The 18,335-nt window shown below is 37.6% G+C and overlaps 1 protein-coding gene across 1 annotated transcript in view; it reads right to left on the reverse strand.

The window, feature by feature from the left end:
- The window catches only part of LOC136753846 (probable guanine nucleotide exchange factor MCF2L2), a 102,692-nt gene extending 85,342 nt beyond the window's left edge, over positions 1-17,350 (reverse strand). The window contains exon 1 of the mRNA XM_066710229.1: positions 16,985-17,350. Within this exon, the coding sequence (XP_066566326.1) occupies positions 16,985-17,063 (79 nt within the window). The 5' untranslated portion in view covers positions 17,064-17,350. The remainder of the gene's footprint in view (positions 1-16,984) is intronic.
- Between the last annotated feature and the right edge of the window lie 985 nt (positions 17,351-18,335).

Consider the following 18,335-nt stretch of genomic DNA (forward strand, 5'->3'; position numbering starts at 1 on the left):
CTTCGTGCCCTGGATGTGCATCCCACAAATCTCCAACAACTGCAAGATGCTATCCTATCAATATGGGCCAACATTTCTAAAGAATGCTTTCAGCACCTTGTTGAATCAATGCCACGTAGAATTAAGGCAGCTCTGAAGGCGAAAGTGGGTCAAACACAGTATTAGTATGGTGTTCCTAATAATCCTTTAGGTGAGTGTATATTTAGTTGGAAAACCTTATTAAATGGATTAGGATGTAATAATAACCTGAATTAATTACCCTTGTTACAGAGTGGTTGTGATTTTCCTGGTCGAGTAGGGAAAAAACAGTTACACAATAAAATTGACATCCTGAAACTTGAAAATGTACATAAAAAAGGAAAACCGTGAACTACAAATCAAAGTAACAAGTCTGACAAACTCAATTGCTCTAATGGAAAGTAAGTGCACAAATTCTTTAAACTTTGGTTTTAGATAAAAACAGATAGTATTCCTAACCTAATTATCTGTGTTGAAAAACACAGATCTTGTTATTACTTGGTTTCCTTATTATTTTTCTGCTTATTATCTGCGTTGAAAAACGCAGATCTTGTTATTACTCTGTTTCTTTATTATTCTTCTGCTTATTATTATTATTATCTGCGTTGAAAAATGCAGATCTTGTTATTACTCAGTTTATTATTGTCTGTGGAATAAGCAGAAGAATAATAAAGAAACCGAGTAATAACAAGATCTGCATTTTTCAACGCAGATAAACTAGATTAGAAGTTCCTGATGAAACTTCGTCTGCGTTGTTTAAGGATAGTTTTTCCACTGTGTTAAGCAGTAGCTGTTGAATGCAAACAGTATAATCAAATTGAATGCAAATACAGTTGAAATGCTTCAATAGCTTCAAAATTGCAATGAATGCTGCAATCAGTTGGAAAGTGTATTTTCATTATATGAGTAGTAGTTTCCAGACTAATTCTAGCATATATGTGTAGCTTTACTGTCTGTGTTAGTCAAGATTCTGAATGCAATTTCACATTTTGTCCACATGATGGCATCAGTGGTCTACATAAGGTATGTCACCTTCATTTTGACCTTCAAATATTTGTTATAAAGGATAATATTTGTAAACAAAAATATATATTTATACTGCATTTAAATTATTTTCTTTTTTCAATCAGAAACATTTATTTTAATCTGTTTACTGAACATGGATATGAAGTACACAGGAACATAAACAAACTTATTTTGGTTCATTTTTCGTATTTCATTAATCATATATTTACATTTGAAAGGAATTTCAGTTGTTAAAACATTATCATCATTATTTTCAAAATCTGTTACCTGGGAAGGGTTTATATTTTTTCATCAGGATTTGAAGAGGTTAAGGAAAGGACAAACTTCATAACAAAGCAGTATAAATACACAGAGTTAAGTAGTAGAAGGCAGTGCAAATTCCGTAAGTAGTGCAATGGATAGGAAATGATCATTCAATAATCAGGTGCTAATACACAGAAAACCAGTTAAGAATAAGGTGAATGTTGGAACAGGGGTGACATCTAGCGGACATTAGAGGAACTTAGAGGAATCTATGCTCTTTCTAAATCTGAAGTTAGATTTGAGCTGTGGGAAATGGAAATAGAGAATTTGACCTCCACCAAAAGGTCCAAGGTCAAAATGAAGGACATTTTCAGAAAGCCCACTTATGGCTTCCTATACGTGTCCAATAATAAATGTGACTGTATCTGTACCCTGTAAGCAGTTATAAGGCAAAATAACCTTCAAATAACCTTTGAACCCTGAATTAAATGTGGCATGGTGCCCGTTATGGTTTCTGCAGTGTTTTCACACTACAATCCTACAATTTCATGTTTGACCTTGAAAGAGAGGTCGTAGGTCAAGTTCAATGACATCCATGGATAGAGGCTATATGGTTTCCTATACGTGTTCTATAGACACCATCATCATATCTGGCACACAAAAGGAGTTATGAGCCGTCAAAGTTGTTCTTTTTTTTGCAAGATCCCATGATCCATAGCTCTGAGCAGAAAACCGATAGCATTTTTGGAAACTTCATGCAGGAGTTTGAATTAGTGTTTTACAATGCAGACAATAATAATAATAATAAAACACAGATCTTGTTATTACTCGGTTTCTTTATTATTCTGCTTATTATTATTATCTGCGTTGAAAAACACAGATCTTGTTATTACTCGGTTTCTTTATTATTTTTCTGCTTATCTGCGTTGAAAAACGCAGATCTTATTATTACTCGGTTTCCTTATTATCTGTGTTGAAAAACGCAGATCTTGTTATTACTCAGTTTCTTTATTATTTTTCTGCTTATTATTATCTGCGTTGAAAAACGCAGATCTTGTTATTCCTCGGTTTCTTTATTAATTTTCTGATTATTATTATTATTATTATCTGCATTGAAAAACGCAGATCTTGTTATTACTCGGTTTCTTTATTAATTTTCTGCTTATTATTATTATTATTATTATTATTATTATCTGCATTGAAAAATGCAGATCTTGTTATTACTCGGTTTCTTTATTATTTTTCAGCTTATTATTATTATTATTATTAATATTATTATTATTGTCTGCGTTTTACAACACAGACATTGTTATCTCTCGGTTTCTTTATTATTATTATTATTATTATTATTATTATTCTCGTTTGCGCACCAAAATGTCAACGCATCTCCTCCTACAGTTCTGCACTGATCTACACCAAAGTTGGCAGTCTGCAGGCGCTATGTCCCGAATAGTATGCTATTGTTTTTATAGTAGCTGTGTGGTCTACTTTTGGACCTACAGTGAGGGAAAAAAGTATTTGGTCCCCTGCTGATTTTGTACGTTTGCCCACTGACAAAAAAATGATCAGTCTATAATTTTAATGGTAGGTGTATTTTAACAGTGAGAGACAGCATAACAACAAAATCCAGAAAAACGCATTTCAAAAAAGTTATAAATTGATTTGCATGTTAATGAGGGAAATAAGTATTTAATCCCCTATCAATCAGCAAGATTTCTGGCTCCCAGGTGTCTTTTATACAGGTAACGAGCTGAGATTAGGAGCACTCTCTTTTCAATGAGTTTCAATGATCATGAGAACGGTGAGGAATCAGCCCAGAACTACACGGGAGGATCTTGTTAATGATCTCAAGGCAGCTGGGACCATAGTCACCAAGAAAACAATTGGTAACACACTACGCCGTGAAGGACTGAAATCCTGCAGCGCCCGCAAGGTCCCCCTGCTCAAGAAAGCACATGTACAGGCCCGTCTGAAGTTTGCCAATGAACATCTGAATGATTCAGAGGAGAACTGGGTGAAAGTGTTGTGGTCAGATGAGACCAAAATCGAGCTCTTTGGCATCAACTCAACTCGCCGTGTTTGGAGGAGGAGGAATGCTGCCTATGACCCCAAGAACACCATCCCCACCGTCAAACATAGAGGTGGAAACATTATGCTTTGGGGGTGTTTTTCTGCTAAGGGGACAGGACAACTGCGCCGCATCAAAGGGACGATGGATCAAATACTTTTTTCCCTCACTGTACATGCCATATGCTGTGAAAGTGAAAGTAGTATATAACTCTTTAATGGCTCTAAACACAGTCATAGTACATAGTGCTCTATCAGAATAAACCACTTGCCATGACCTGTGACCTTCCTGGACTGAGATACAGCATCTAGGATCTGATGGAAATGTCATCAGATATTGAACATCTCATTACGCCTTCTAGGATGCTTTTATGGCCAAACATACTATTGAGCACTAATAAGAACTCCTGCATGAAGTTTCCAAAAATGCTATCAGTTTTCCGATCGGAGCAATGGATCATAGGATATTGCAAAAAAAAAGAACAACTTTGATGGCTCATAACTCCTTTTGTGTGCCAGATACGATGATGATGTCTATAGAACACGTATAGGAAACCATATAGCCCCTATCCATGGATGTCCTTGAACTTGACCTACGACCTCTCTTTCAAGGTCAAACATGAAATTGTAGGATTGTAGTGTGAAATCACTGCAAAAGCCATAACGGGCACCATGCCACATATAAAACAGGCCAAATGTGTTCTGTTGAAATAAAAAAGCTTGAACTTTGACCTTTAATTGAGGGTTCAAAGGTCAATTGAATGTTATTCTGCCTTATAACTGCTTACAGGGTACAAATACAGTCACATTTACTATTGGACACGTATAGAAAGCCGTAAGTGGGCTGTCTGTCCTTCATTTTGACCTTTGACCTTTTGGTGGAGGTCAAATTCTCATTTTGACAGATTTTTGCTGTATAACGCCTAATACAGTGTAGATAGGGTCAATTTCACTATAGAACACGTATAGGAAACCCTAAGTGGGCTGTCTAAAACTGTCCTTGGTTTTGACCTTCGACCTCTCTTTTCAGTTCAAATTCTCATTTTGAGCGATGTTTGCTCTATAACGCCTAACAGAGAGGAGATAGGCCTTTGGTCAATATAGAACACATATAGGAAGTCATACATGCACCATCTAAAAATGTCCTTCATTGTGACCTTTGACCTCTCCATCAAGGTCAAACTCAATTTCAGTCCTATTTCCATGTCACAGAGCTCAAATCTGACTTCAGATTCAGAAAGAGCATTCAATTTTTACTAAAGAAATGTTCCAACATTCACCTTGTTCATTTTTAGTTTACTGTGTATTAGCACCTGATTATTGAATGATAGTTTCCTATCCCTTGTACTATTTACCATACTTGCACAGCCTTCTGCTGCACAACTCTGTGTATTTATGCTGCTTCGTTCTGAACTTTGTCCTTTCCCTAACCTCTTCAAATCCAGATAATCCAGATAAACCCTTCCCAGGTACCAGATTTTCAAAATAATGATAATATTGTTTTAACAACTGAAATTGCTTTAAAATCTAAATATATGATTAACGAGATACGGATAATGAACCAAAATGAGTTTATCATTAACTGTTTATGTTCCCGTGTACTTCATATCCATGTTTAGTAAACAGATAAAAACAAATGTTTTTGATTGAACAAAGAAAATATTTCAAATGCCATATAAATATATTTTTTGTTTACAGTATTATCCTTTATAATAAATAAATAACTCTTGTAATAAAAAAATACACTAAAATGCAAATAAACATAATAAACTAAATGCTGAAACAGAAATACAAATAATCAATACACTGGAAGTCATATGAAAATAATAAAGAATACACTGAAATGCAAATTAAAATACTATTGAACAGTAATTTTCAAATAAAACTCAATCACAATCAAAACCTGTGCCATCACCAGCTTGCTCTGTGACATTTATTGATAGGCTCAATATCAGAAGCTTGGAAGTCTGCACTACAATTGTGCTACAAATGCGCTACAGGGCTTTGCACAGTATTGTGATGAATCTGGGTGCTGCAAACGCCTGCTTCATTGACTTCTATTCAGCACTGTTGTATGAACATCTCTCGTTACAGCACTGTATAGCTTTTGCTAAAAATTACATAATCTATACAGAGTACAACTAACAATAAAACCAGCAATAATAATATAAAACTATGAATATACTTGTAATAGGTGAATGTATTGTTGCAATATACATGAGACATCTAGATGCGCACATGTACAGTGGAAGCTCTAAACGAAAGACGATTGTATAAAAACGTCGCTTGATCACTCTGAGCTACACATATGTACTAGAATTAGTCTGACAACTACTACTGATTTAATGTAAATACACTTAACATCTGATTGCAGCACTTACAGTATTTATGAAGCTATTTAAGCGTTTCAACTGTAAAAATATTACAGCTGTTGAAATGTTTCAACTGTTGAAATATTTATTTATTACTATGTTTATGTGTGTGTGTATGGGGGGGGGGCAGTTCTTATATCTAGTGATACAATACCATGATTGTCAAATTATAGCTATTGCAAAACTAAGTGAGAAAGAAGAAAGTGAAAACCTTTCAAATCTGAATTTTCTATGAAATGTTAGTTTATTTATCTTTATGAATAGGTATTCCTCATCTGTTGCATGAAATTAAACAATTACGAGAAGAAACTGTGGGAACAATTCGTGTGCAGAAAACCCTTCAAAAGCCACCAACACTTGAACCACCCTGTTTAAGTTCTGCTTTGAGGGAAAGCAGGCAGCCTCAAGAAATGGTAAGCATGCATCATAAATAATAATACCCCACTGTACCATTCAAGAGTGTTTCTATTCTGCTTGATTTTTCTTTTAATTGTGTTTTCTACTAAAAATTATATCACAATATGTTCTCTAGTTAATGTGCCCTGCCAATAAATCAATAATAATAATGTTTAACCTTTGGTTACATGTTTATATTATGCTACTCAAATAATAGAAATGCATTTCAGTGTGAAGAACATATTGTTACATACTGTATGCACTTTAAAATATGATAAGAACTAATAACACAGCAACAATAGTATATGAAATATCTGGATGTTGCTAATATTTTATAATACATTATTTCTCATATTTCTGCAAATTTATATATTTTTTCAGGAAATGACACAGCTTTCACCTGGTATTACTATACAAACTGCAAAATTACAAAGATGCTGCCACAAAACAACCAATAAGCTTGTGGCAGACCTGCTCACATCTCTGGTTCCCCGGGAGGATCAGGCAAGCTGTTCACTAACAGGAGCATCCAGCCATGCTGCCAAAGACAACAAACCCCAGAAAGAAAAACTCAATGAAGAGGTTGTTGATGCCATTATTTGTGAGTTTCAGATCATATTTCTAATAAGTATCTATTTTGTTTATTCCCTTACCCCCACCCCCCAATACATACACCTTGTTGTCAAATACACTAAACAATTACCATAATTATTGCATAAATCACATGTTAAACTTTCTTTTTCATCATATTCATCACCCTGTCATTAATGGAAAAACTTGCAAGAGGTCTTCGTATGGACTCACATGCAGGAGGATGATGGAATATGTAGTTCTGAAAAAATACATTTGAGCCCATACAAAAACATACTGGAAACAGAACAAGAGAACACTGCAATATAGAAGTTTTAAAATAAATGTCTGAAATTAAAATAGACAAGTTTGAAGAAACAATTGGGGCAACCTTCGCCCAACCAATTTTAACTGTGCTTATTTGCTTGATGCAGACCAAGTTTGTCCCAATTGCTTCTTCTAACTGAATGGTTATATATGTATATATAATTTCTAAGTAAAATCAGAAAGAGAGAGTATCAATACGTTCAATATATTTTTTAGCATATGTCACAAAGAAGATGAGTTGCCCAGTGTCACAGATACCTCGTGAGAGGACCGTTAAGCTGATAGAGAAAGGACCCAAGTGCAGAGCTACTGCAATGAGCAGACAGAAACCAAGGAGAATCCAAAGGCGAGGTCGAGGTCACAGACAAAAGGTCGAAATCCAGGAGGTCAAGAGAAACAGATACAGAACACAAAGCGAGAGAGAGGAACAAGGCGCTTAAGGAGAACAAGGCGCTTAAGGAGAACAAGGCGCTTAAGGAGAACAAGGCGCTTAAGGAGAACAAGGCGCTTAAGGAGAACAAGGCGCTTAAGGAGAACAAGGCGCTTAAGGAGAACAAGGCGCTTAAGGAGAACAAGGCGCTTAAGGAGAACAAGGCGCTTAAGGAGAACAAGGCGCTTAAGGAGAACAAGGCGCTTAAGGAGAACAAGGCGCTTAAGGAGAACAAGGCTAGGTATAGCAGGTAGAGTTGACAACACTTTGCCCAGAGTGAGGGCAGTGAGGGGTTTATAAAGGAGAGCAGGAACTAGGAGGACAGGAGCAGGACCAATAAGAACAAAGGACAGGAGTAGAAGTGCACAAGGGTGAGGTGGAATGTTAATTGATAGAAAAAAGGAAAGCAGTGAAGGGAGCAGGAAAAGGCAAGAGAACATTGGCGGCCTCTAGTGGAGGAAGAGGGTCAGGGCTAGGGAACTGTGACACCCAGAAGCCAAGGTGAAGAGGGCTATTAGGCAGAAATTAAGCAATGAGGAGAAGCTGATGCATCGTTGTGAATCAAAAAACAAATAAACATGCATAATTTAGATTTATAATACCGTTATGTACATTGACTGGATATAAGGGATTAATTTAATTATTGTGAAAATATGTGAGAGGGGTTGTGGTATGTATGATATTACAGTTGACTATTATTTTGTATCCATTTATAATCTGTCTAGGTGTCTATCTATGTATCTATCTATAGTATGTATCTAATCTATTGATTTCACCTAGTAATGGTTTTCAATAATTTTAAAGAAGGTTATGAATTAACATGTTTAGAATTGTATAGATGTATTGACTGGATGTGTACAAAAAATACAAAATAAAATGGTGTGTTAAATATTGTTCTTGATTGTTGTTGGTTTTGAGCCACATTGCTGAATAAAGATTATCAAGGTCCAACACTGTGTATTTATTTATATTGTACATTATGTTGTCTATATGGTCTAATATAACATGCCATCAAATGTTGAATCATGGTCGTTTTATAGTAATTACATGGTACTATGTACCATGCTAGTCTCATTGTACATTGTACATTATACAATGAGTACAATCCCAAATGTATTTTGTACCATGGAACTACCAATTGTACCATGGTACTTCAAATTGTACTTTCACCAATTTACATTAGAAGTAACATGGTACAAAGTACAGTTGAAGTACTTCTAATAAATTGGACAGCTGAAATACCATGGTACTTCAACTGTACTTTGTACCATGGTACTTCAGCCGTCCAATTTACATTAGAAGTACCATAGTAAATTTTTCATGGTTGTCCCATGGTACTTTTTTGTATTTTGAGTGACATGGTAAAAAAATGCACAAAATTCCCCTTAATAAATAAAACAAAGATATATATATATATATATATACATGGCAGTTGCTTCAATGCATTTAGGGGTGTGGCTCTGGTCAAGACAATCTCCTGAACTCCAAACTGAATGTCTGAATGTGAAAGAAAGGTGATTTAAGCAATTTTGAGCGTGGCATGGTTGTTGGTGCCAGACGGGCCGGTCTGAGTATTTCACCATCTGCTCAGTTACTGGGAATTTCACACACAACCATTTCTAGGGTTTAAAAGAATGGTGTGAAAAGGGAAAAACATCCAGTATGCGGCAGTCCTGTGGGCAAAAATGCCTTGTTGATGCTAGAGGTCAGAGGAGAATGGGCCGACTGATTCAAGCTGATAGAAGAGCAACTTTGACTGAAATAACCACTCGTTACAACCGAGGTATGCAGCAAAGCATTTGTGAAGCCACAACACGTACAACCTTGAGGTGGATGGGCTACAACAGCAGAAGACCCCACCAGGTACCACTCATCTCCACTACAAATAGGAAAAAGAGGCTACAATTTGCACAAGCTCACCAAAATTGGACAGTTGAAGACTGGAAAAATGTTGCCTGGTCTGATGAGTCTCGATTTCTGTTGAGACATTCAGATGGTAGAGTCAGAATTTGGCATAAACAGAATGAGAACATGGATCCATCATGCCTTGTTACCACTGTGCAGGCTTGTGGTGGTGGTGTAATGGTGTGGGGGATGTTTTCTTGGCACACTTTAGGCCCCTTAGTGCCAATTGGGCATCGTTTAAATGCCATGGCCTACCTGAGCATTGTTTCTGACCATGTCCATCCCTTTATGACCACCATGTACCCATCCTATGATGGCTACTTCAAGCAGGATAATGCACCATGTCACAAAGGTCGAATCATTTCAAATTGGTTTCTTGAACATGACAATGAGTTCACTGTACTAAAATGGCCCCCACAGTCACCAGATCTCAACCCAATAGAGCATCTTTGGGATGTGGTGGAACGGGAGCTTCGTGCCCTGGTTGTGCATCCCACAAATCTCCATCAACTGCAAGATGCTATCCTATCAATATGGGCCAACATTTCTAAAGAATGCTTTCAGCACCTTGTTGAATCAATGCCACATAGAATTAAGGCAGTTCTGAAGGCGAAAGGGGGTCAAACCCAGTATTAGTATGGTGTTCCTAATAATCCTTTAGGTGAGTGTATTTGTCGCTATTTGACATGCCATGACATCACTCAGTTGAAAGGCGAAATCCACATGTGATGAATCACAAACCGTTCTTATTCTGTCCATAATAAGGATTTTTGAAACCGACACTTTAATGAATAGGGACTAATGTCCCTGGATTAAGCGGTCAGGTGGCAGATCTACAGAGCAGCACATCACAGAAAGAGGTGCGCCTCCCAGCTCGGGAATCCTGTACAAAATAGGTTGTCTCTCGTTTCTTCACTGTTTTTAAGGTTTTAATAAATCAGAAATGCCAAATTGCCATCAAAATGTTTTGGACCGCAGCTCGTGAGCCCCCTAAGATTAATTATTGCTCATTCTACAAAGATATTATAATATGGCCTGGACACATTTGTTGGTACCCCTTAGAAAAGATAATAAATAATTGGATTATAGTGATAATTCAAACTAATTAGTCTCACACATGTCTCCAATCTTGTAATCAGTCATTCAGCCTATTTAAATGGAGGAAATTAGTCACTGTGTCATTTGGTATTATTGTGTGCACCACACTGAAAATGGACCAGAGAAGGCAAAGGAGAGAGTCTGAGGAGATCAGAAAGAAAATAATAGACAAGCATGGTAAAGGTAAAGGCTACAAGACCATCTCCAAGCAGCTTGATGTTCCTGTGACAACAGTTGCAAATATTATTAAGAATTTCAAGGTCCATGGAACTGTAGCCAACCTCCCTGCGCGCGGCCGCAAGAGGAAAATTGACTCCAGATTGAACAGAAGGATACTGTGAAAAGAACCAAGGATAACTGCCAAAGAGATACAAGCTGAACTCCAAGGTGTAGATATGTCAGTTTCTGATCGCACCTTCCGTCGCTTTTTGAAATGCATATTGACAAGCCACAATCCTTCTGGGAGAATGTCCTTTGGACAGATGAGTCAAAACTGGAGCTTTTTGGCAAGTCACATCAGCTCTATGTTCGCAGATGAAAAAAATGAAGCTTTCAAAGAAAAGCAAACCATACCTACAGTGAAACATGGAGGAGGCTCGGTTATGTTTTAGGCCTGCTTTGGTGCGCCTGGCACAATGAAATCTCAAGACTATCAAGGCATTCTGGAGGAAAACATACTGCCCAGTGTCTCAGTTGCAGGTCATGGGTCATCCAACAGGATAATGACCCATAACACACAATTAAAAGCACCCAAGAATGGATAAGAACAAAACATTGGACTGTTCTGAAACAGCCTTCTATGAGTCCTGATCTGAATCCTATCGAACATCTATGGAAAGAGCTGAAACTTGCAATCTGGAGAAGGCACCCATCAAACCTAAGACAGCTGGAGCAGTTTGCTCAAAAAGAGTGGGCCAAACTACTTGTTAACAGGTGCAGAAGTCTTATTGAGAGCTACAGAAAATGTTTGATTGCAGTGATTGCCTCTAAAGGTTGTGCAACAAAATATTTGAGCTGGACTCAGCTTAGTTTTTTTCATGCACTTAACATTAAAACCTACAACATACAAACTAAACATTTAACATTTATTTTTAATTTATTTTTAATTTATTGGCCAGTGGGGTGGCCAAGCTTCATAGAGGGGTGACCGTACCGACCCCCCACCCCCTGCCCACAACACATATTCACCTGGTGAACTGCACATTACGTTTACATGCTGGTTCATATGTAAGTATTCCTCCCAGTATGTATTACTGGAATATTAGATCATGTAAACAGTTTTCCTTCACACTTACTGTGGAAAGTCTGAGCCTTCATTGAATAAATGGTCATATTCTGTGCAGAATGAGGAAAGGCTGTTGATGCACTGATCGATAAAAGGGGAGAAATTAAAGAGTTGAAAAACATTACAACTAAGGGGTTAAATTAAAGATATGTAATAAGTCTGTTTTGGAATCATAGGACATCAAGGAATATTTTATTTAAATCAAGAGACAGTCTGTGTGTAATTTGTAACTGAATATGCAAATTGTTGATGAATACTGGACAGGATCCTTGGATCACTCAGTTATTAATGGACACCAAACGAGCACAACGGATCGAATGGCCTCCTCTCATTTGTAAACTTTCTTATGTTCTTATGAATATGCAAATTGGTGATGAACTGTCACTGCAATGCAGAATTGTTTCTATTGTATTTGACCGGCAGGAGATGTCCTACATTGTATGACCAGTACCTGAGCACAATTTTATTTTTATCTTCTAGCAATAGCCCCCTCTAAGGGCCTGACAAGGCACCCTGTCCCCCACCATGGAAGCCCGATGAGGAGCAACCCACCCCAGAGGCCTAATGAGGCACTCCACCACAGAGGGCTAACAGTGCAACCACACCCTAATGTCAAATGAGCCATCGCCACCCAAGGGCTGTTGATGTTTCAACCCTGACCCCCGAGGGCTGCCAATAGGCCCCCATCAGAGGGAAGACCATAGCCAGCAGCACAATTTAAGAGCTTTCTGATTTCCTTGCTGCTGTAACAACTATATTGCCTGGAGTGGAGGCAAAGGGGGCTATACAAAAATTGATTGATTGATTAATAAACACACCCCAGCTTGTCCCTTAAATAGAGCACTGTGTACTGGCATCCCTGTGTTAATGGTACTCTTAATTTCCAGAAATACATTGGGGGAACTTAAGTTGTTTGTGTAGTTGGGCACAGGTTACAAAGCCAAATTGACAATTTACGTAAAATACGTAATACGAGCAGACGATATTAACTAAATGTTGAGTCTGACGTTTAGTGCAAAGATGAAAAGACTATTGTTCCATTGTTTGTGCAGGATCAAACAATAGTCAGCCTGCACCCAGAGCCTGCAGAGGAAAGGTGGGCCTCTACAGAAGAGGTACTGCAGCACATAGCTTCACAGAGCTGATGTATACAAACACAGGAAGATACAAGGTACTACTCAACACAATCCAAGGTGACAGCTGTACAGTGTGCTTTGCTACAGTAAAGGACCTGGGTAAAAATAGGACTTGAAGATGTGGCTGGGACCACATTCCCAGAAATAGCACCCGGTAGGTTTGCTCATTGACCACACAGAAGTAGTGTGAAATACAAGTTTCATGTTTGAAGAATCTGTATAGGAAGTTGAAGAAAGTGTTTTGTGATAATTATATAATGTTTTATATTAATACTAGCATTAGAAGTAGTTTTGTATACAGACTGAGCAGATTAGATTTAGCAGGACAAGTAAAGGGTCAACAAGGTCGATTTGTTAGAAACTCCTGTCAGTAATGAAAGATTACACAGTGCTGAAATAGCCTACAGATGTCTGCTGTGAATTTGTTTATGACTTAATCGTTTCTCAAGATAGGCCGAAATTGTTTCTGTTAATGAGCGATTGACACTAGGTAAATGACGACCATGGGATCACATCTTCCTAGTGCACATCAAAGACAGACATCTGCTTTTTGTATCCATCACCTCACAGATCGTAAACAGACCCGGACCTGTATCTTCTGATTGGATGAACGGCCATAAGATGTTACGTCATTTTCCTATAAAGCTGCACTCATGTTTGTAAACATTAAGTCCTCACTGAAGGAATTATTCCTGACGTGGGGCTTCCGAGCCGGCTTGATTAAAGTTCTATTTGCTTTATCTCCACGACTTCTCCACTTATTTCCGAGACGGTTCCAATGTTGGTGTTCTAGCTCTTGGGTTGTCTCTTCTAAAGATGTGCAATGCCCTTTTCTGAGGTTATGACCTACTGTAATCAAGGAGTTCTCTACACTTTCCTGCTCTGGGGCTCAACCTTCCTAGGTTTTGAGTGCACACCATCTGTCTTATGGGCTGAATGACCAATTGTAACTTTTTGTTACCGAGCAACAGCCTTTTGTCTAGCTGCCACCAATTCACACCTAGCTGGCTCAACCTGGAACAAGGCACTCCTGCTATTCCTTATCTTTCCTTCAACCAACACAGCAGCTGTACTGAATTGACTTAAATTAAGGAAAACTACAGACAAGATTAACTTCAATTACGGCAAAGATAAAACAAAATAAGCAATACTAAGTCTGTCTGAAACTAGGAACACAACAAGATCGCTACTTCTCACCTGTCCTGTCCTGTGTCTGTCTTTAGCAACTTAAATGTAAACAATATAAAATGTCCCCTTACACAACCCCATTCCTATTCACAGACAAAATGTCATGATGTATAGACATCTAGTTGAGCACTACATAATAGTGCATGATGTAATCTGTAGCCAATAACAGCTCTCCATGCTCACACGTTCTTAGCGCCACTGTATTTCTTACAGTGAGTCTCCCCAAATACTGCAGGTCTCTTTTGTCTCACCCAGACAGTGTGATGTTGTGGGAAATCTCCCCTGCAGATAATTATATCCTATCTGCTCTGGGCATAAACCTGATGCATACATGCACCATACCTTAGTAAAGGTGAAAGACCAGGATACTTATAGAAACAACCATCTGTGACAAGAGAGAAGCTGCCTGAATTAAAAAAATAATTGAATTACATTCCCAATAAAAAAGGACCTCTAGTATGTATTGCCCGTGCAGTCCACTGCTCAGTCACGATCCATTAACAATACTGAAGAAGGGGGCTTTAGGCCACTTTCTAGATAAACATGCCAAAAGCAGTCATGGCCAGTGACCTCAGAAACGCGTGGGGTGGGAGGAGCTTAATGCAAATATTACTGTAACTAGAATATTTGTTTTAATTGTTTTGTTTACAACAGTGAAACAGATATAATTGAACAGAATGTTTATTTGTTGTTGAAAAGCAACCGTTACATATTCATATTGTAAATTATATAGCTTTAAAATGCAATCAATTTCACAGATGAAACAGTCATAAAAGAAAATGCACTCACGTTAAACTGTTGTAAGTCTGTTTAAATGTGTTATGTGAACAGGTTACAAGGTTTCATTTATCTGAACACCGCACTTACTGAGCACTTTGTCAGCGACATTCAGATGTGTAGTGATGTTTACACTTCCCAGTATCGCAAGATTAGTCACATCTTTTCCTCCAAACTCATACTTATGAATTAATTCCTCAACAAATGTCCAGCACTCTTCTCTGCCATCCTGCTGTACTGAGTTCAGCCCTTCAGAGTCAAGTGGATGCTCTTGCCGTTTCCTAGGTAACTATGTGCTGGGCATCAAAAATTACACCCCATTCAGCAATGGAAATACGGGCACTAGCACCCATGCAAAGAGGTCACTACTGCACTTGCGTTACTGGGGCATTCTCGATAACGCCCCAGTAATGCAAGTGCAGTAGTGACCTCTGAAGGTGCTTACTGTGCATGCACACTCCATTGTGGCTGTAAAGCAATGTAAGTGTACTGTAATGATAACTGCATGTGCACATTGGTACTATAAGTGTTACTAGCAGCCATCAATAAAATATAAATTTAATATTAAGTTATTATTAATTAATTAGTCAAAATACTTTTTTAACATGTTGAGTTAAAACAGGTGGGGTGGCGCCCCAACGACCCTTATAGACTGGCCACCAGTTCCAGCTTCCAGCTACAGAACCGAATGACACCAGCAGACACAACAAAAGGGTTTGAAGAGGGAAAGGTGGTTGTTGTGGGTGGGTGTTAAACCTAAACCCTAAGTACGTATTTTTCCCCAGCAGGTGTGAAGAGTGCAGGTTTTATTATTATTATTATTATTATTATTATTATTATTATTATTATTATTATTATTATTATTATTATTATTATTATTATTATTATTATATATTTTTATCTCCAGTGACTGGCCATTGCTCCTGTTGCTACCAGGTACACAAATCACTAAGACCATTGTGGTAAAAACAACAGGCAGGCAGTATGCTGGGCAGAAGCTCTGCAGGAGGAGCATACTTGATGTGGGCTGATGCACACACATTGCACAGGCATTGGCTGTCTCTGTTTCTATAGAAACTGCTGGCAGGTTCGTCTCATTGCGGTGGTTGCACTTCTGATGTTGCACTGCTCGTGCAGACCATGTGGCACCATAACCTAGTTCTTCAGTGAAACCCCAATTCCTGACTTGAGTCACATCATTCCAAACTAGGAATGTTACGACACTCATATGTGCAATGTGTGTGTACTGCATTACCGATCTACCAAAAGCTTAGAAGTGATTCTATTAAGTAACATTGACACATATCAATTTATGATTCCATTTTGCTTCAACACATATCTGTACAGCCTAATCATGTTAAATTCTGTTAGCCAAGATCATTAAATAATGATTGCTTATAGTAGTGTGGTTGTGTATATTTAGATTCAGTCTTTGTACATAATTTCTTTAAGCTGAATATATTTGTGATTGTCTTTATAATAACTACTTAAATATCTTCATATCCTAATAAAGCAAAGACATTTTTCCAGGTGGTGACAATTCACATTGCAGACGTTTATTTTCAGTGTGATACATTGACACATTATTTTAATTATCATTGTCACACATGTTACCATTATATTATATATTTATATTTGCATTTCTCTTCTATACAGCATTTTTGGCACTCTAACAATTTCTTCTGCCAGAGAAAGACAGATTGTTTTTCAGCTATGTTTACAGATAATCCTCTTACTAAGTAATTTCTGCAGACTTACATTGTGAGATGTAATATTAGTAGACACATAGTGTATAAAGACACATATTATATATTGATACATGTTTTCATTTTTAAATGTAAAGCATAATTATATTTCTTATATTTCTTTTCTTCACTTCATAAACACAGACAGATGCATAGACATACAGACACATGGGGAATTAGAACTGATGGACAGACACACAGACATGTAGTTGAACAGTGGAAGATTCCATTTTCTAGAATGTGAAATAGATATAAAGCCATCCCAATACAGTCACCTTCAGGTTACTCCCAATTAACATTCCAACGAGACTAACACAGCTTAGAAAGAGGCTGCAGATTTTCCATTTTCCCTTGTTTTACATATCAAACATTCTTTTATTTTTCATAAGAATATATCTTACCAACATGGGTGATCACACTGTCCAAGCGTTGCTGAAGCTCCTGAAGAGACATTTCTTCCTCCCTGAGCCAGAAGAGCATCTCATACCAAGCTCAGCATCAACTCCCTGCAAACACTCCAGCACAGGAGGCTCCGCAAACCCACACATACAGAAACACACAAAGGAAGTGCCACTCCCAGTCTCGCAGCCTCTCAGTGATGAAAAAGCACTGATCGAGAATACCTTTAGATGCTTATATGAGTAGATCTCTTTCCATTATGAACCATCTTTCTAGTCTAGATAACCATGCTTTCATTCTTCTGTAACTATTATTATTTATAAGAATTGTATTACTTTAAAGGTACATCCATGTGGCTACCTGCTGTGCTGTGCTGATCAGAAGGGTAGCACTGTCTCAGAAGGCTGGGGGAGGGGGAGGCTAGAGAGAGAGAGAGAGAGAGAGAGAGAGAGAGAGAGAGAGAGGGGGGGTGGGGGACAAGGAAAAGCTTTTTGCTCCTTCCTGTATCGGACTCCCTCATTGACTGAAGTGCACACTCTAATGTAATTAAAATGTCACAAGAATTTTACACTTATTTAAAGGGGTTAGGGAGCAAGGGAGGAGTTTGGGATGCAGCCCTTTTGTGCAAGGCACATTCACTCAAATGGGTGATTCCATGAAATAGTGAGCCTCCTTGTTAGAATTACAAAATACCTAACAGCTTTGTCCATTTAGCTATTTTGGTGCTCCAATAAACTAAATTATTTTCATGTAGTAGTGCATGGCACATGGCATGTTATGTTCATTGTTCTGTTTTACGGTCCATTATTCAGAAGAAAAGCAGTAACCCTTAGCTTAAAATGATATAGATATTTCTGAACGCAAAACACAATATTAAAAAGATACAGAAGGAAGGGTTTAGAAATGTAAATATTGTGAGAATTAACTGATTCCAGACCTAGATTAGATGGGGTTGTTCAATAATTTAATATCTGAAGCAATAAGGTGCACAAACCTGTATCAGTATTTTATGACACATAAACATATTGTATCATGCTAGAATTAATCAATCCTATACAAATGGTCTAAATGAGTATTTCACAGAGGTTTTTACAAAATAAAAAACAGATAACATGCCACAGGTTAACAATCAGTCCAGTCAAAGTCGTAAAAGATATCAGGATAAATGAGGAGGAGGTACTAAATGGTCTAGCAAAATTAAAAACAAACAAATCACCTGGGCCAGATGTTATATTTCCAACAGTACTATTATTTATAGGTCGCTAACTAAAATATTCCAAATGACACTTAGAATAGGGGATGTGTCAAATGATTGGAAAACTGCAAATGTCATACCTATCCAAAAGAAAGGGG

The sequence above is a fragment of the Amia ocellicauda genome, chromosome 7 (assembly GCF_036373705.1).
Source record: "Amia ocellicauda isolate fAmiCal2 chromosome 7, fAmiCal2.hap1, whole genome shotgun sequence".
Lineage (NCBI taxonomy): Eukaryota > Metazoa > Chordata > Actinopteri > Amiiformes > Amiidae > Amia > Amia ocellicauda.